Below are 20,328 nucleotides of genomic sequence, written 5' to 3'. Positions count from 1 at the left end.
TTGAGTAACTTTATGTTTAGTCCCACTAAGTGTAATGGGACTACACACGTGTGTAAGTGTTTCTAAGAATGGGGCCTAGTATTTTCAAATCTGACACTCTCCCTTTTAAATGATTAAGATACTAGGAATTTGCCACTGACAGTGAAGAGGTAGCAGAGCTTCTGTAGAACTAGAAGCATCTTGCAAAAATCATGTCTAAATAATAAAAAAATCTTGTTTGCATAAGATAGCTAGAGTTCATATCTCTGGAAATGATAACCTTAATTTTATTCAGTGGATACATTTATTGCATATTCTACTGTGATACTGTCAATATGCTGAAGTGTAATCAACAGGGCTGTCTTTTTAACAAGAGAAAGGTATCCATGTTAGGTTTACATTGGGTGACTCCTTGCCAAAAAGGATGGTAAGGATATCAAATATCTAGTGGTGCTTTCTGTAATTAGGAGGCTAAAATGCATAATTTATTTTTTCAATTCAAATAATAAAAAGATGCCTATCCAAAGCGCTCTGGGCTGAATATGAGGACAGTATAATATGTGAGAAAACAGAATGAGGGATCAGTTTCTTGAATAAACTTTGGTAACTGGTAAATTTGTCATTAAAACATGTAAAGCATCTAACATGTTCATGTATGAAAGCCCCTCTTCAATATATAGTATCTGAAAATAATTGGTATAGAAAATAAAACAGTTTGGTATAGCTGATTCTCCTTAAAATAAAGTAAAATTTGAATTACAACTTAATCTTATTTTTAAAAAAGTAATACAATGGCTGACACCTGGTGTAAATTTCGCCAACACTGGTTAAAGTTACACATAGGTTGTTTGTGAAAGAATAGTATCTTGTTACATTCCAGCTGTGGGTCTGTGAAGAGGATGTTTGTTTTTTGTGGCTTCATTTTCAGCAGCCAGTCATTAAATGACTTTTACAAGTATAGAAATCTATATGTTTTGAACTATGTATGGTAGTAACCTTTTTCAATTTACATACTACTGTTAGCTTCCAAAGTAGGTTGAAACACATCTTTCGTTTTTCTATTGCAATTTTGCATAGTTTAGGTTGGAGTAGATGCACTCAAAAAAAGTATCCTGAATCAGAGGACAAAAATCTATACATATTTAGGGAATAATCTAGTTGTAAATATGGTTCAAATATAATTTGTACACAAGTAGAGCTATATGTGTGTGTATTTTAAATCTTGTGTATACTATTTTTGTTTTGAGTTCCTTCTGTTGAGGCACACTTTTTACCTTGTTACTTAATCTGAGAGATTAAATGTGCTGAGCATTTAAGAGAAATTTTTGTTAAAACCAGTGTAGAAAGCAGGAGATGGATCCTACAATAAGACTAAGTATATGGTAATTTTCTATTAATTATCACATCTTTGCCCTGAAGGTAATATCTGGCACCTGATTCATTTTTATAGTCTGTGTTATCACAGCATTGTGTAATCTGGTATGACTGTGTGATATTGTACAGTCTGAGTCAAACGCATACAGGAGAACCTCAGAGTTACAAACACCTTGTGAATGGAGGTTGCTCTTAACTCTAAAATGTTTAACTCTGAACAAAACGTTACGGTTGTTCTTTCAAAAGTTTAGAGCTGAACACTGACTTAATACAGCTTTGAAACTTTACTATGCAGAAGACAAATGCTGCTTTCCCTTTATTTTTTTAGTAGTTTGTTTAACACAGTTCTGTACTGTTTTTGGGTCTCTGCTGCTGCCTGATTGTGTACTTCTGGTTCAAAATGAGGGGTGTGGTTGACTGGTGTGTTCATAACTCTGAAGTTCTACTGTATTTGTTTTCATAGGACATAGGATGCTAACTGGCTAATAGTTAACTTTTTATTTTATTGTATGTCAGTATTTGTCTCTTAGTAACTATATTCTTACGCTTAAATTGGACATCTGTTGCTCAAACTTAATTTGGAAAATAAGTCCTGATACTGGATACAAATTACAAACCTCTGGGTACTTTCAATGTCATTGGTATTCCAAGCATCTGGTGAATCAATATGCATATCACTGCTGAGCTTTTAATTTTTTTTTTTAATTCAGTAGTCAAAGCAGGACAAACTCTTTGTAATAATCTGAAGTCTAGTGTCTGGTGCTATCTAAGTTACTGTTCTCAGACAGACTTTCTGATAGTATTATTGGGCTATACCTTTCTGCAATGGTGGAATATCCTGAATCCTCTTCAACTTTTTTCTTTTAATTTACCACCATGAAGGCAGTCTGAATTTTTTGTTTATATCATTTTATAAGACAAATCAACACATGGCTTTTGAGTGGGAATTGATGCTGACAAGTTTCTTATAGTTAGTTAATAGAAAATGTGCCTGACAGTAGAGTACAGTGTTTTTTTTCCTCACAAATCTTGTGTAGTGTGAGTTGATTTTGGCAATGTCAATTACTTGATGCTAAGTCCATTTTTTAATACGACAATGTTCAATTAAACATCTTGAATTAAACTTGTTAGCTTTAGCCTCTTCTTTTAATTTTAATCCACTGTTCTATTATAGTGATGAAAAGCTTAAGGTGAACATGTGAATATATGAAAGGAAATAGAATATGTGGAAAAGTGAAACACAAGGCACTCAATATTTAAGGTTAATCCAGTTAGCCATTAAGATGCTTGGAAAATTATCAAAAAGAATTGCCTAACCTTATGAAGCTTGCAGAGTGGATATATGCGGTGCCTGCTTATCTTGTTGCATGTCTTTTGAAAAACTTTGTAAATGAGTGGATATACTCAAAATAAAATACAAGAAAATATTGGTTATTTCTTGTTCACACACAGTATTCCCATTCCACACATTTTGTGTCTGCTATGGCAGGCTAGAAGGGAGGACCTCACTTGTGAGTCAGGAGAAATACTTGGTTTCAGCCCCTTCTTTTGCGAGAACACAGTTTAATTCTGCCTCCGCTGGTCTGCAAATTTCCTGCTCTCTCAGTGAGCACAGGAATACTTTAAACTTATTTCACTTTTGGCTCTCTTCCCTGTCTTTCCTTCCTAAGAAATTTTGTCCACTGGTCCAGTGGGAGGTTATAAATTTTTATATTTTCCTATTGTGTAAAACCAGTTAGGACTTGGTGGGGTCTCTGATATCTGTGTGAAGTAACTCAACATTGCCATAGTCTCCCAAAATGGTGGATTTGTACATTTTATATAAAGACATGACAGATTGACTGGTCACAGCAATATTTGTATTCTCACAGTTCTTCTGTGTTAGAAATGCAAAATGGAGACTTGTCTTGGCAGTCATACTTTGCCCAATATCTTTGTGACATGAAATTAATTCTGGAAGTGCCATCTTTGGCAGCAGTCCATTCATGTATGACCACCCTGATGATACTTCAGATTATATAAACCTATTTGTCTCCTGGGATGACTCTGGCTTAAATCAGATCTGCTGGTGAGGACTTAATTCTTGGGGTGTGATTTTGGTAAAGTAAGGCTGGCTATGGTTGTACAAGATTTCCCTTTACTTGCATAAATATGGAACAAAGCTTACCTGTAAATAGGCAGCTCCTGCAAGGCGTCTATTAGCGAGTGTATGTGTAGGTCTCGCATTGTGAAGGAACTCCACAGATCCTCCCTTGGCTTACTTGTGCGTCATTCCTAGTGATCAACTTTGATCATAGAAATTAATGCTCAGTTTCCTGCATGTGCAGGGAATTTCTTCTAACCCCATACCTGTTAATTTCAGGTTTGATATCCATTTTCAATGGACTGTCTTACTAAAAGATATTGCTATCCTTATACCTGACACATTCAGTGATTAAACTTCTTGGATTAGCATTCATTGCCTTATGTCTCATGACACATAGTTGTGGTCACACATCTGTATGCGACTGCGCTGAGAATAATGTTCAGTTAGCTCACTGAATCTTAACGAAGCCCAACTATTGACTTATCCTAGAATCCGCATCTGGAACAGGCTTCATCTGTAGGAACATCCTAACTTTGTCTATTTAGATATGGCTGAATCTCTTTCAGAATTCTTATGAATTCTGGTTATGCTTACCTACCATAATCATTAGGTTGCTTACCAGCTCAAAATATAGTAACATAGGAGTAATCTGACGTTTAATTAAAGCATTATTATGTGGATTCATGCATCCGATACCATCCTTAGGTTTTTTTAGTTAATGTTCTCACTGAGACCAGACTCTCTCATTTTACAACTTGGTTAAAAAGCAGTTCTAGACTGAAAGATGACTGTAGATCTTAAAACACTTGGAGATCCACAATCAATCTCATTAGAGCCTTATCAGCGTGCCCACTTTTCAATTAAAATGTCATTTCTAGCTGTCGTCTTTGCATACATAACCTGGATTTTGAAGCAAGCTGATCTTGTTTTGTGCATGTCCATCATTTAATAAAGATTTTGCTGGCTGAACTTGGCTATCCGTGATCACTGAACAATCTTGTTGACTTCAGTGGGCTTGTAGAAGTATAACTGACTGGAATTTAGAAAACAATTTTGGTGATACAAAGTAGCAATGGAATTCTCTCAGGCATTGCAGCGTGAACAGGAATACAACAGTAAACTTGCTTAATCTCACAGGTGGCACCAAATACACATTAGAAGCAGAGCTATTGTGCTTTTATTATAGTTGTTCTTCACAAACATACTTTAAGGCTGGTGTGATGCCTTCATAACAAGTAGGCCTTCCATGGACTAGCTTCTAGCAATATGAACACTGATTAAGTCCATTATTTGGTTGTGAGAAACCTGTGCTTGATAGTTACTTTATTGTGATCCTTGTAGAGCTTATTGTTAGGAACTTCCTCAAAATCTTGAAGAGTAGGAATGTATTAATAGTAGATCTTGAGGAAAAGAAATAACATATTTGTCCTTTTTTTTTTTAAGGTATGAAATTTTAATATTCTCATTCATGCACTCACCTTTCTTGTAGAGTAGGATTCATGCTGACTCTTGTAAATATTTTTCCTGCTCTCAAAGGTAGTAGCAGCGAAAGGGACTATTATATTTGCCCTTGTGTTTTGGAAGTGGAATGTAAAAGAGGAACATCTTTCAAAACCTCATTGCTTTGGGAGCCCCCATTTGGGTCTTGTGCTTGTTAGGACAACATCCAGACATGTGAGTCTAATACGTTTTTGTGAAAATTATTGCAGGTAATTTTTCTTAGTGATGGTCAGAATAGTAGGTAGGAAAGACTTGGGGTGGAGTATGGTATCTTTATTTAAACAAACAAAGAGAAACAAAAATCAACAAGTGGAGATATTTAGGATTTGTTACAGAAGTCTTCCAACTTCTTGGAGATCTTTTAAATATATTTCTGTTTAACATTTCCAGACTGTTGGTTGTGTTGCTGACTAATAAACATATTATTTCTCAACTTTGATGTTTTTAAACCTGGGCTCCATTTGCTAATACCAAAATATGTTGCATTCTGCAAATCAATAGTTAAAATAGGTGAACAGAAACACTATTCTGAATGTTTCCTTGATTTTTTTTAAATGTAAAAAAAAAACAATATTTGAAGCAAACATAACCAATCTTCAATAAAAGTTTATCTTTAATGAGACTAGGCAATGTCATTTCTTTATCTGGCGGAGGAGAGTCAGAGATGAATGTACAAAGTTCATGTCGTTCAGTCTCAAATTACCATCTTCTTGTGTTAGTGCTGCACAGTGAACTCCAAAGCTGTTTTTACAGGCTTTTTTTCTTTCTCTTAGCTGTGAAACATATTACTGTATCCTGACTTCCGTTGAAAATTTCAATCCCATTCACTTCTTGAATGTATCATTTGTAATCCTCTGTTGGAAAGGCGGCTTGTTGGATGCACCGTCATACCTAAATTCCCTAGTCTTATACAATTCAATTATTTATGGCTCTCAACTTTTTATGCATATATAAAAAGCATTCTGGCTCTGAGAACATAATGCTGCTGTATCAGTCCTGAAAAGAGAGGAGAATGGGAAGAGTCAAAAGAAGGATGTGCTATTCTCCTCTCCCCACACACACTTGTTCCAGCAATACCCTGAGATAATCTTTTCATAACCTGTTTGTTACGATGACCAAAAGTCCATGGTCAGTTCTGATCTTAGTTTCTTGCATATTGCTGCCATTATCTCCAGATTTCCTCCCTCCCCCCGCATTTAGAAAAAAATCTATATACTCTGGCAGCATCTTTAGGCTGTTTATTGAATTGCTGACTGAGCTTATGCACAGCTGCTGAGCCAGGGACTCTTTAGTTTATGAAGTATTAAAAATACTGTTTCACTTAAAATATGACTTACAAAAATGAACTTGTTAACCTTTTCCATGATTGTTAATGAATGAATAGTATGTACGGTAGGACAGTTAAAGCTTGAGTACATTAAAATACAGAATTTATGTACTTTTAATGTGACCTACATTTTATCATCTGGTCGTGGTAACTGGAAACTACAGTAAAAGACATGGCTTGAGGTTAGTTTAACTGTGTGTCCTTCATTTCCATGATGGAGGCAGCAGAAACAGTAACAGGACACCTACTCTGACCATCAGTATTCCATATCTATTATTTATTGTTTGTAATGCTAATTTGAACAGTTATTATGGTAATCCTGTCTTCCTGAGCCATCTATTCTGTAAATACAAGATGAAGGTGATGTGAACCCCAGACTTCGACATGTCATTGTGATGGTCTTAATTTGTTAATAAGTAACTTTAAATAAGCTTTTCATTTTTGTACTGTTCCTGTTGCCTACATCTACATCTTGTCACAATCTTTTAAACAAACTTCAAGTCTGTGATTGTTCTCAGGACTGAGAGTCACCCTGTTACCTCCTGTCTCCAATGAGAGGGAGTCTCTCTTGTGGTAGCTGCGTGTCAGCTTTTTGGCACCTGTCAGCCCTTCAGCCAGTCAGGCATTCTCCTGTGGACATATGCCAGCCCTTCCTTCTCCAGGCAGTTTAGCAATAGATGCGCCTCAATCCCCAAATCTCTTTGATCATTCCCCTGGGATGTCCATCCCGTGACACTGGCTACTCACAGAATTTCCAGATCCTCTGCACCCAAAGGTGTACCATACCCTAATTTACCAGTTTTACCTTAAACTACTGCTCCTGTAAACCACGCAACACTTATGAGCCCTTAAATAAACCTCCTTTTGTTTCATTATATGAAAGAATAAAGATTTAACTAGAAACCAGAGAGTGGTGGAAATATGTTCTTACAAAACAAAACAAAATCATAAAGCGTGAATTTGTCTCTACATTTATCAGTGGTTTACTTTATTAGATAAAGTAGATTTTTTTTTCCTTTCCAAGTTCAGTCTGTTTAGAAGATGGCTAGTTTATCAATAACTAGAAAGAAATGTTCATGAAAGCACCCCTTCCGTCAGGGGTTTCCCTCAGTGAATGGATTCAGATTGCCTTTCTTTACACTGTTATACTGAAAACAGTCTTTCATGTCTATTCACAGGCCGGATGAACCTCTGCCTTGTTGTAGAGTTTCTTTTCTATATTTAAGAGGCTTTGATTGTTTGTTGTTTCTCATGGTTTTTCATTGACTAACTGTTCCGGGATGTGGCAAGGGTAGACCATAGAATCTTGCATTACCTCACCAGCAGACTCGGGCGGGGTGACTTGAATGAGCCATCATTCAGACACATTATCTCCTGGTGGCCAATTTCTACTCCAGACCATAAAGCATATTTTTAGTATAAATACCGTACATTATTCCTTAAATGTAACGCATATATACATCTTGCAATGGCTGATCCTTGACAAGTTATGAGCTTTCTGAGGATACCTTTGCATGATACTCATTATGGAAAAATAACCTGTAAGATGTGTTTGGTGCAGTGAGTTTGTCAGGTCTGAGATGAACGTTTGCAAGGACCAGAGGACCCTTTGCCAAGGGGTGTCTGTGGGTATGGCTCCACAGCAAAAAAAAAAAAAAAAAAAAACACCCCAAACCCATGGCTAGCCAGTGCCAGCTGACTTGGGCTTGCGGGGTTCAGTTTACGAGACTGTTTTCATTGCTTTCGGGCTCAGGCTGGAGCCTGAATTGTGGGACCCTCCCACCCCACAGAGTCATAGAGCCTGGGCTCTGGCATCCTCCCACCCCCAGGCTCCAGCTGTATAGACATACCCTGAGTCACGAAGTCATACAAACAAGCTGTTTTATAGGTAAAATGGGGTAAAAAGGATTGAAGAATTTCCCTATGTAAAATCCATATTGTTAAAATTGTCTGGGAGGGGGAAGGGAAGAATGTCTGGCACAGAGCGTATGAGAAACTGAAGCTGAAAAGAACTTGTTTTGGTTTTGAACTGGGGACGGGTAAGAAGTTGAGTAAGAAGAGTCCAGTTCTGTAGAATGGAAAACAGTCTTACAGGTGATTTGCAAATGATTTTTAAAATATTAGGGTGGTTGTTTTAGCTCTACTTCCTTATCATGAATAAAGGAGGCCTGTAATTTCTTCTCTCCAAAAATATAAAAAAAAATCTTAGCTTTTAACCTTAAAAGTATCAAGGATGTTAACTCTGGACTTCCCTGCCTTTGTTGAAGGCATTTGTGGGTGAGGGATTTGCCTTGGATCTGATGTATATTTTGAATCCTGCTTAGCTGAGTGGGCAGAGGTTGTTGAATCTTTAACGAACAGAAGCTTCTAAATTTTCATTGGACATTGGCATTAAATACATAGATATTAAAAATTTTAAGTGCACTAAATATTTTTCCTCTGTTTCTCAAATTTCAGTGTCTTGTGATGTTTTGGCCATGCTCTAGAGCAGAATTTATAATGATGTCCTAGAATTTCTAATATTAAAGGAGGGTTTGGGGAACCTGTCTTCTGTTTGTTTAAAAGATAATAAATAAAATCTTATGCATAATGAGAAACTAAGACTTGTGCCCATTCTTGCTATTTGACTTTGCAGGCAACTCATCCACAAGTATTAACATCACACTCAGCCAGTCTTAATGTTAAATCCTGTGGAATGTTATTAAAAAAAGTTGCACATCTACCGAATAAAAATTACGTAATATCAGAGATCAATAGCCAAAGAATTTTCAGGGAAGTCTCCAAAACTACTAACGTGCCAAAAAATTCTATATAACAGACGGCATTTTGCAATGCATAGCATATGCCATCTGCTATCATTTACAAAGTCACAGTATATACAAGCCATACTTACCAACAGCAATCAAAAAGTCCCAAAAGATCAAGTACACTACACCAAAGTAACTTGTTGGTCGGGTTTGCGAGCTCAATACCTGTACTTCAGAATATTGTCCTTTCTCTTTGACTCTCTTGTCCTCCGTTCTGGTGCAAAGTTGCTGTAAACATATTCACAATTTTAAACTTTGGCTTTCACTTGGCTAAAGGGTAATGATGGCAACTCTGTACACACTTAGTTTTATTCATTTGTGAAATTACAAGTGCTGCAATTTTGGGTGACTGCTCATGTTGCTCAAAGTTCTGAAATACTGAATGAGGTGCTTGGAGTTCTTGTTGCTGAACCATCGGGACCTTTGTTCAGCTTCTTGAGTGGACAACTACCTATAGGTCTGATATACTCTAAGAGGTTATTGAGAGGGAAGCCATGCATATGGAACAAGAACGGACAACTCAGAAAGTGTCCCTCCTTCACCAAGCCAGGCAGCGATGGCATTGTCCTCAGTGCAGTACAAATGGCTTGTGTTTGTGTTAATTCAGATAGAAGTCCAGAGATTAGGTGGATCAGGACGAGTCAGGGGTATTTAACTTCCAGTTGGAGAGCACAGTAGTTTTCCATGCAGTCTGGAGTCTACCAGGGAGCTGGGGCTGGTGGGTAAGGAAGAAGGAAGATTTTGAAAACTAGTTCCTATCAGAATCTATACTGCAGTTCTCACAAGTCAGTGTTGCCAGTTCATGTGACTTATTCGTGAGTCTTTTTTGATATTTTAAGTTGTTTTTTCATAAAGCTCCAGATGCTGAAATCAAGTGATTGCATGAGAAATTGAGCATTCATTTTAAAATAATAGTTTTTAACCTGCCTTCATGCAGAGAAAAGCTTGAAAAATTAAAATTAACTGTATCTTAAAGGCTTAGGAACCAGAGGGCAAATTAAAACATGCAACACTTATTTTTAAATCAGTCATGGTTTTTTGTGTGGCCTGCCACTGAGTTTTAACGCTTGATGTTGGCAATACTGCAAATGATCCCACCCTTTTAGTAAGATGGCTACCATTAGCAAGCTGTTTCCAGTTGTAGTTGAAACATTTTGTTTGCTATATGTTGCACAATTGACTAATGGTGGATAGAACATCTCGAGAAACTCATGAAATATATATAGGTAAACTGTGTTTTTCTGATATAATTAGGCATCCATGTGTCATTTATAATTTTTAGCTGTATTGTGTTCTCCTGAGTTGTTAATTCAAGTGTAATATTTTCTTTTTCATTTCCACAGAATCAAGAAACTTTCAAGGACCAATGAACCCCATAGCTCATGGAAGAAAAAAATCATATCAAGACATCCTTGGTTTCCAAGTTACCGAAGTACGGAACAAAATCTTTAGGGAGCACCCTACAGCCAATGCCAAATAGGACAGCTGTTCCCTTGTCAGGGAATTCTCATAGCAGTAGTGGCAAAAATTGCAGCAAGCACAATGGAACTGTTCATATGTCTTCCTTTGCTTTTAGCTGGCAAAAATCAAATAAATATCAACTTGGTGATCAAAGTGGTGGTGAGTCTAACTCTGCCCAGAATTCCAATGAAAAACTAGATGATTCTGAGAAGTATCCTCCTTCTCAAGGAGGATTTGGGAAAGATGTGCTCAGGGTGGGTTTGAACAGCACCTCTTCAGTAGCATCAAAAACAGCAAAGCAAGTCAACATGTTTGTGTCCTCTACAGAAGAATTAAACCAAAAGTCTTTGCCTGGACTGTCTAGTTCAGCGAAATTTACCAAAGGTACGTTATTTGGCAGGACTTCGTATTCTGGAATCAGTGCTCCAAAATCACATTTAAATGGGTTTTACGGAAATAGGCCATCTGTAGACTTGCAGAAGTGTAGAATTAACTCCAATGCCACCAGAACCAGTTCAGGAGAGAGTTTGGCGCAATCCACAGACAATGCTAAATCTTTTTCCTGTGAAAAAATGGGTAGATCACAAAGTTTTTCACATTCCATTCAGAATTCTTTCCTATCTGCTGCATCCTTAACCAGATCACATTCCTTTAATAAAGCTGTAGATCTTACAAGGCCTTATCAAAAACAGCACCTGGCTATTAGAGCGTCTCAGAGGTCAACTCTGTTGTCAAGAAATGCCCAACAGTTGGATGTACCCAGTGGAAATGAACCTTTAAGGTATGGATTTACCAGGCCATACGCTTCTATATCAACCTCTGGTTTAAAGAAGCCACCGCTCTCAAATGGATCCGGGGCATCATCCTCTTTGGGGTATGGTATGGGTCGTCCTTCTTTACTGAAACCTACCAGACAGCCGTTTACTGGAAAGATCATTGTGGATGACAGCAAAAGTACAAGTACTGACATGTGCATAGTGAAGGTCTCTGAGGTTACGGTAAATGTCAACGGAGCCATTGAGAAAAAAGACCTAGAAAATGACAGTCAAAGAACAGAATGTGGTGAAGCCCTTCATGACAGTCTGGGGAAGCATGGCTCTAAAGTCATATGCATGAATGATGATGTGGATGAAATATCCATATCTTCCTTGTCCTCTTCTGAGAAGAATGACTTGAGTGAAGACTTCAGCGATGACTTTATAGATCTAGAAGATTTAAACAGAACAATACAAGTGAAGCAAGAAGAAGTCCCTATTGAAGAGTTATTGCGTGGAGGTGCAACACCAGTAGATCCAGTCACTTCTCTCAAGGAAAGTGAAAGGCCTCATTGTAACACCGATGAATGGCTAGATATAGATGTTTCTGGTAAATATTTTTTGTACTCTATTTTTTTTATTTATTTGTCTTATTACTCCTGAGGGCGTTCTGTGTCAAAATTGAAAATTCTGCATCAAAGAATTAAAAATTGTGCGCACAATATTTTAAAATTCTGTAAGTTTTATTTGTCAATAAATAAATGCAGAGGCTCTAGCATGGCAGTAGGGAGCACAGGCCACTAGCTGTACGAAGGTGGGAGATCACCCTGCAACCTCTCCATCCCCCCTTCACAGAACACAGACTCAGCGGTGAGGCTGCACCTGACCCTGACACAGCACAAAGCATGGGCTTGCCCCAGAAACACCCTGGGACCCTGCTGGTCTGCACCAGGTGTGGGGTAGGCAGGATCCAGGTGTGTGTGGGGGATCCAGGTGTGGGACGAGACGGTTCTGTGTGGGACAGTCTGGGTGCAGGCAACTCAGTGGGGTGTCTATGTGTGGGGGGATCTGGATGCACGGAGGCTTATTGTGCAGGGCTCCAGGTGGAGGGGCAATGGGACTTTTGTAGACGCTTCCAGGTGAAAGTTGTTGGGGCTCAGCAGTGTGGGTCTGGGGGAGGGGTGTCTCAGCAGGGGGCCTGGGTGTTGGGGGAGTGGTGCTTTGTGGGTTGGGGGTCTGGGTCCAGCTAGTTGGGGGTCAGTGGCGTGGGGTCCATGTGCGGGCTCAGGGTGGTACATAGGGGTGGGGCTCATCAGGGTCGGGGTTTGAGAGCAGAGGGCTCAGTGGGGAATGGTCTGGGTTCAGGAGTGGGGGTTCAGAAGGGGGTCTGGGTGCAGAGGGGCTCCAGATGCAGGGGTTGAGGTTCTGTGGGGTTTGGGTACGGAGGGCTAGGGGGGTTCTGGGTGTATGGGGTGGGGTTTGGTGGGGGTGTCTGGGTATGGGAGATCCAGATGCCTGGGGGTTGGGCAGATAAGGGAGCAGCTCCTGTACAGTGAGCCTTCCCCCCCCACAGCTGAGGAGTGATGGGGAGCAGGAAGTAGGGGAGGATGCTGAGCTTCCTGCAGCTGGGGGAGGTTTCTGGGGGTGGGTCTGACACAGCCCCAGCCACTCCTTGCAGGGGAAGAGGAAGTCCCATCCTCTCCTGCCTCCAGCCCAGCTAGCAGCTGCTCCCAGCTCAGGTAGAAGCCACTGGCTGTGGTGTTCCCAGCCCTATGGTGGTTTACCTCTCCGTTGGCTTCTGTGGGTGTCTGAAACGATGTACCTGCACAGCTAGGGAGTGGTACATGACTGCTCTTGCAGTTTTCCTTTGCTTCTCTGTCAGAAAGTCATTTTTCTGCGAGGAAGCAAAGATATCTGCATGGGACATTAATTCTGCACATGCGCAGTGGTGCAGAATTCCCTCAGGAGTATCTTCTGTAGAGAAATAAGTTTCTGTTTGAAATACTAACTTGTTTGTAAGTATTTCTAATTTATCTAAATCATCGTAAAGTAAAACTAGTTTTTCTATATTCCCAAATTAGTTGTATTAAGTCCTATATAAATTATTATTAATGATTGATAAATGATCCCTGGCCTTGGATACTGTATTTTCCAGTCTTCTGTACAAACATTGAATACTACTAATATAAGATGTTAAACTGAGTTGTCGTCCAAAAGAAAAACTGTTCTGTTTTAGATATTTTTAGAAAGGAAAAACTGACAGTGGCAATTCATGTTCTAATTTTTTTTTAAATGTAATGAACTTAAGTTTCAGTTGATGGCTCTCAAGAGTGAATTGTGCTTATCTTTGACATTTATTTCAATGCAGCATTAGTAAATGTCAATTATCATATAATGCTGAAATACAAGATAGGAATCCAATGAAATACTGACCCATTTGGTGTTGCTTGAGCTTAATGAAAACTCCTTATGGTAAAAACGACACTTCTCACTAAAGCTAAACATAGTTTAAAAATCTGCACTATTAGCATAGCTCTTTTTGTTTTATCCATTATTTTTGCAGTGGTATTACTTAATTTATTTTGCTTTTTGCAGCTTTTGCAGTATACTAGGAAATACCTTTCTTCAGCGCTGATATTGCATCACACTCTGGGTCTGTGTGCATGATCAGTGCCTCTAATACCCTGCATGAGCCTGAGAATCATTTACTGCTTTGTCCTGATCTGCCCTCTTTCTTAGAACTGTGGGTTCTAAACAGGTGTCTAATCTAATAGCCTAAACATCGTCGGAGCACTTTTAACAGATAAATGTGTTATACACAGGGGTGCTGGAACAATTTGTATAGTGGGGATGCTGAGAGCCATTGAACCAAATTGTAAACCATGTATATGAGGGAAACCACTTCAAGACAGGGGATGTAGCAGTACCCCTAGTTCTAGCACCTATTGCTATACATGCTTAAAAATTTATGGCAGAGCTGTTTGCTATGGGAGCCATAACATCAAATTCCTAAGGATAAGTTTGTATTATGTTTAGGAATTTACAACAAGTTAAGAATTTTAAGTTATGGCTCCAGTGGCAAACAACTCCAGCACATTTGGAGATTGTACATGCTTTTATAAATCCCCAAAGAGATCCCCAGTCCCTCTTCACATAGCAGTAACTTAGATGTATATAGCACCTACAGAAGGGGAAGGTGTCCCACCTGATGGCATCTGCCAGGGGAAATCAGTATGCCATGGAGGTGGCATGCCCCTTTCCCCAGATAGATTTGCACAAGTGCTTTTATGCACACAAGCAAAAGAGATAGTTTATGCCATTAGAATAGTACATGATTTTTAAAACAAACTTTTTTAAATCAAAAGGAGTATTTGTGGCACCTTAGAGACTAACCAATTTATTTGAGCATAAGCTTTCGTGAGCTACAGCTCACTTCATCGGATGCATACTGTGGAAAGTGTAGAAGATCTTTTTATGTACACACAAAGCATGAAAAAATACCTCCTCCCACCCCACTCTCCTGCTGGTAATAGCTTATCTAAAGTGACCACTCTCCTTACAATGTGTATGATAATCAAGGTGGGCCGTTTCCAGCACAAATCCAGGGTTTAACAAGAACGTGGGGGGGGGGGGTAGGAAAAAACAAGGGGAAATAGGTTACCTTGCATAATGACTTAGCCACTCCCAGTCTCTGTTCAAGCCCAAGTTAATTGTATCCAATTTGCAAATGAATTCCAATTCAACAGTTTCTCGCTGGAGTCTGGATTTGAAGTTTTTTTGTTGTAATATTGTTAAACCCTGGATTTGTGCTGGAAATGGCCCACCTTGATTATCATACACATTGTAAGGAGAGTGGTCACTTTAGATAAGCTATTACCAGCAGGAGAGTGGGGTGGGAGGAGGTATTTTTTCATGCTTTGTGTGTACATAAAAAGATCTTCTACACTTTCCACAGTATGCATCCGATGAAGTGAGCTGTAGCTCACGAAAGCTCATGCTCAAATAAATTGGTTAGTCTCTAAGGTGCCACAAGTACTCCTTTTCTTTTTGCGAATACAGATTAACACGGCTGTTACTCTGAAACTTGTTTAAATCAGAGGCACTGGTTCACACTGAGGAATAAATTCATGGCAATTTTAATTTCTCAGATCTTCCGAGGTTGGGGTGTGTGAATGCCCCACTCAGAGGGGCTGGGGAATTCAGGGGGACCACAAGCCCAGTTTCCTCTCCCATTCCTGGTGGGAGTTTAAAGGCTACTTGGAGGGGAGAACAAGTGATTCTTCAGGTTCTCCACAGATGGCCGTGGGAGGAACATCAAGCACAGCTCAGGGCTAGTCTTGCTAAAACAGGCTGTAAACTCCCTTGTAGTGTTCTGTTGTACATGTGTCTCTTTTTCCCATCCACAGCCTCCTGACATCTCTCTCTTTTGGGATGAGAGGGAGTGATGTTTCTCTCCTTTTTTACCAAACTCTTGGTGGGGTACATGTTACTCCTTTTTCTCTCTGCTCCCCCACGGGTCTCTTTAGGCTTCTGGTCTCTGAAAAATTATCAGCAAGCTGTTTTCTCTGAAGCAGAAACTGCATTGTTAGCCCTGTACCTTGCTGATGTGTGAACCTGCCAGAATGCAGGGTTCCTGCAAACAGTAAGAAAAAAGTGAGAGATCATGTTAAAATAACTTCTTAAAAATCACGATTGGCAACTAATTATTTCTGAACCTTGCTATTTAAGAAAGGTTCAGAAACAAATTAACTCAGCCACATTTAAATGCCTGTAAACATGGGCTTATTATGTCCAATCATAGCATTGTTATTAGAAATGTATAGTAGATACGTAACTTAGACTAATATAATCAATGTCAGTAAAGTTTATTTTTGTGGAGGAAGATTGCCTAGCTCTTGGAAAACAACTTTCGTTTTTAAGCTCTTTTGCATAAGGAGAAATTGCTTGGCACAGTTTTTTAATATCCTACGTTCTTCCACTAATTAATGGGCATTTCATTGCAGAAGTTTTCCTTTTTCTTGAGAGGTATTACTATTCTGCCAGTTGAAATCTGTCTGTCTGGGCTCAGCATACTTGAGTAATTCACAATTTTTTAAGTCACTTGTTCTTTTTAAGAAATACTTTTCACTCTGTTAGAATTGTTCCAGGGCTGGAAGAGGAAAAAAAATTGGAGGTTGGTAGAAGGTACTTGTGGGTATATTGAGTTTATAACATCCTGATACTGGGGGAGGAAAAGTTGTGTTGTTTTTTTTAACTAACCTTAGTATTGATGACTTTAGAGAATGTTTTAATATCCATTAACACCACTTCCATTCAGATCCTTTTACATGGTAATAACACTGAACATAACTGCTAATTTCAATCTAAATCATTTGGATTATTGACTGTTTTTGTTTTTATTTAAGCAGTAGATGACAAGAATGAAAGCACAAAGCATACTATTGGGAACAACTTGATTTCTCCGGACATGGACTACAGAGCTGGCTCCTCTTTTGAACTTTCTCCATCTGATAGTTCCGATGGAACGTATATGTGGGACGAGGAAGGGTTGGAGCCCATTGGGAGTGTCCATCCATGTGGAAGTTATGAGTCTTCTGAAATGAACAGCATAGTATGTATATGTTCTTACAGCTCTTTGAGATTTTTGTTAGCTTAATATATTGCAGAAAGTATTAATTTTCACAGAATTTTTACGTTTCCTCATTACTCCTTAATTTATATCTTTGTAATATATATCCTAATCTGGATATTCTGAGCCCACCTAATGACAAAGGACCTACAATAAGAATAACCTTTAATTCCAATTATCTGAATTCCCTTTATTTGAAAATCCTAGCTATCCAAATTCACAGTGTATCCTTTATGTAGCACTATGTTAGTTAATAGCACTTCTGTTTATCTGAATGCCTGGTTTTCCAAAAGTTTTAGATGTCTCCCCCTTCACCCCCCACCCCGAATGTAGATAAATGGGAGTGTGTTATAGCTAGTGTGCATTTTAAAAAGTAGTTAGTGGTGAAATATATAACATTTACTTACTCCTGATATTGTGGACTGAGCTTGGTTAGAGTACCACCTTCCTCCTCCAATGTGGTGCTAAAGAAACAACAATGGGCTTATTTTCCTCAAATTGGCATGTTCAGTATTTCCTGTCTGCCTAGGAGCATAGAGGATGAGGAGATGATCTCAGCCCCTTCAGCCTGAGGTAGAGCTTGTTCTTGGGAACAGGAATAACGGGTTCCTCTGGCCTGCCAATCTATTAAATAAATCCCCTTTGAACCTATATTTCATCACACTGTAAGCAAGCTTTCTAGATCATCAGACACCTGTTTTGGAGACCACAACTCTAGCTCCTCACTAGGACAGGGCTTCTAGTTTAATGTCTAGCGTTTGTATATGAGATGAACAGCTACAGTGATTGGCAGCTTAATATGTAGTAGGAGGGATCATCTGCCTTCATCTGAGACTTCTTTTCCGGTGCAGGTGGCATGTTTGGTAGTGTGGCTCTTACCTGTGTCTGTCTGGAAATGAAACGTTTTGTTCAGTATCAGTGGGAAAGTTCAGCACCACTGCTGACTCTTCACCTATGTTTAGACAGACAGCCTCAGATTTCCTAGTGGGCCAAAGAGGCATTTCAGAAGTATTACATTGTTTTTTGAGAAATGTTTGGGTTCATGGCGCGCACAGCATCTTGCTCATCCTTTGCTTCACGGTTCATATCTGTGGAACAAGAGTGACATGTCCCTCAACTGACAGGGCCTGACTTACTGATCCCTTCCAGAAGAAGAGTCACATTGGTCTATAGGGCTCTAAGCAGGAATAGGTAACTTGCACTAATTTTCCTCCATGTTGGAGAGTATGTGGACAAATGTGGTTAGTATCCACTGGAAAATAAAAATGAAAACCACAATCTAGTTTATTTTTGTTGTGATATCACCAATATGATTACACTTTTTAATATGTTAAGACAAATACAGAAACTGCAACCCGATCATCATCTTTGACTGACTTAGTCATACTTCAAAAGGTAAGCAGGATCAGTCTTGATCAGTGCTGGGATGGGAGTAATCTAGAGACAACTTGTGTGTTGAAGTGGTGTCAGTGAAAACTAGATGGTGATTCTGCATAGTCAGTGCTCTGCTCTGGTTCTTTGCAAGTGGAAGATAACGTCTTATGAGATGTGACATTGTGGTCCTAGCCAAATTCTGCTGAAAAGTTTCAGCTACCCATGATGGTATTCACTGCGTCTTTAAACTATTATGTAATGTTTCTGGGTTCTCTTAAACAGCTGCCAATTTCCTGTGGTGAATTGCACAATCACGAATATATATTTTCATGATTGTGCAATTCACTACAGGAAATATATATATTTTGGAAAGCACTTTCAAATTCTGTGGATGAAGGAGGCTGTGTAGATGTTAATGTTAAAAATTTATCAAAAAATATTACAAGACAATCCAAAAGATGTCCTGAGTGAAGTAGTGTCCCTTCAAAAATCTTAGTTGTATGTGAGCTGTTAAACAAGTAAATGATGTCCTGATACTACATCTTGATGTAGTAAATATTGAAATACTTATTTATTATATACATTTTATGAGAAACTTAAGGTATTCTAGTAGATATTCTCTGAAGTGAAGAATTCTGCTTCCCTAGGTCTCTGATCTGTGTGGCTAATCTTTTGATGTATACATATAAATTGGATCACTACCAGTGGGAGTTGTACATGGTTTTGAACAGAAAATATACCCTGAAGTATTCATTCAATAGAAGCATGTTTTCACACTCTTTCAATGGAAACAATGAAGTTTATGGAGGAGATGGTATGATGGAATAACATGATTTTGGCAATTAATTGATCTTTAACTATTCATGGTAAATAGGCCCAATGGCCTGTGATGGGATGTTAGATGGGGTGGGATCTGAGTTACTACAGAGAATTCTTTCCTGGATATCTGGCTGGTGAATCTTGTCCACATGCTCAGGGTTTAGCTGATCGCCATATTTGGGGTCAGGAAGGAATTTTCCTCCAGGGCAGATTGGAAGAGGCCCTCAGGGTTTTTTGCCTTCCTTTGTAGCATGGGTCACTTGTTGGAGGATTCTCTGCACCTTGAAGTCTTTAAACCATGATTTGAGGACTTCCATAGCTCAGACACAGGTGAGAGGTTTATTGCAGGAGTGGGTGGGTGAGATTCTGTGGCCTGCATTGTGCAGGAGGTCAGACTAGATGATCATAATGGTCCCTTCTGACATTGATAGCTATGAGTCTGTGAGAAGTAGTGAATAGCATAAGTAAGATCATTTACTAATTTATAAAAATTCCTTGTGATGAGTGTCTTGAGTGCTGTGGCATTAATGTAATCAGAGTGGTCTCTTCTTTCCTGTGTCTACTGTAAGTAGATTGCTGCTGCTTAGGGCTTGATAGCTATTACAAGGCTTTTTTCCCCCTGAAACAGGGTTCATCACTGAATTTAGATATTCATGTCATTTTTCATATTCTTTATTTCTGAGTTTGACCTCTTTTAAAAATTAGTTCTTTATCACAATTTTAGTGCTTAATGTACTTTGAAGTTTCAACCTTAAAGGGGGGAAATAGCAAAAAGGTTGCTTTTATTCTTGCAGTGTATAGACATTTTCAGCCATGTTCTTAGAATTTGTGGGGGAAGTTGTAACTCTCAATGCATTTTGAATTTCCTTTTAGTGGTCATTGTTTGCGAGCTGTGGTTTCAGTTACTGTATACAGCACTAAATTTTATCTCTATTACTTCAGGATAAACCACTAATTATTTTTAGCTTGAAAATGCAGAAGTAACCATGATAATTTGAAGAAAAATCTTGTTTTCTGTTCTGCGGAACTATGCTCTTGAATGAGAATGTATGTGAGCCAACCAGAAAGCAGGTTTCAGAGTAACAGCCGTGTTAGTCTGTATTCGCAAAAAGAAAAGGAGTACTTGTGGCACCTTAGAGACTAACCAATTTATTTGAGCATGAGCTTCGGTGAGCTACAGCTCACTTCATCGGATGCATACTGTGGAAACTGCAGCA

General features: G+C 38.8%; 1 protein-coding gene across 8 annotated transcripts in view; it reads left to right on the top strand.

Moving 5' to 3' along the window:
• CCSER2 (coiled-coil serine rich protein 2) overlaps window positions 1-20,328 on the top strand; it is a 136,579-nt gene that overhangs the window by 3,473 nt on the left and 112,778 nt on the right. For 5 of the 8 annotated variants that reach the window (XM_048857475.2, XM_048857473.2, XM_048857479.1 and 2 more), the window contains exons 2-3: window positions 10,417-11,899; window positions 16,695-16,900. In XM_048857475.2, the coding sequence (XP_048713432.2) occupies window positions 10,456-11,899; window positions 16,695-16,900 (1,650 nt within the window). In that variant the 5' untranslated portion in view covers window positions 10,417-10,455. The remainder of the gene's footprint in view (window positions 1-10,416; window positions 11,900-16,694; window positions 16,901-20,328) is intronic. The other 3 variants (XM_048857474.2, XM_048857480.1, XM_048857478.1) reach the window with 1 other exon arrangement.

The sequence above is a fragment of the Caretta caretta genome, chromosome 7, assembly GCF_965140235.1.
Source record: "Caretta caretta isolate rCarCar2 chromosome 7, rCarCar1.hap1, whole genome shotgun sequence".
In the NCBI taxonomy this organism is placed as follows: Eukaryota; Metazoa; Chordata; order Testudines; family Cheloniidae; genus Caretta; species Caretta caretta.
This window is presented reverse-complemented; position numbering and strand designations above follow the sequence as displayed.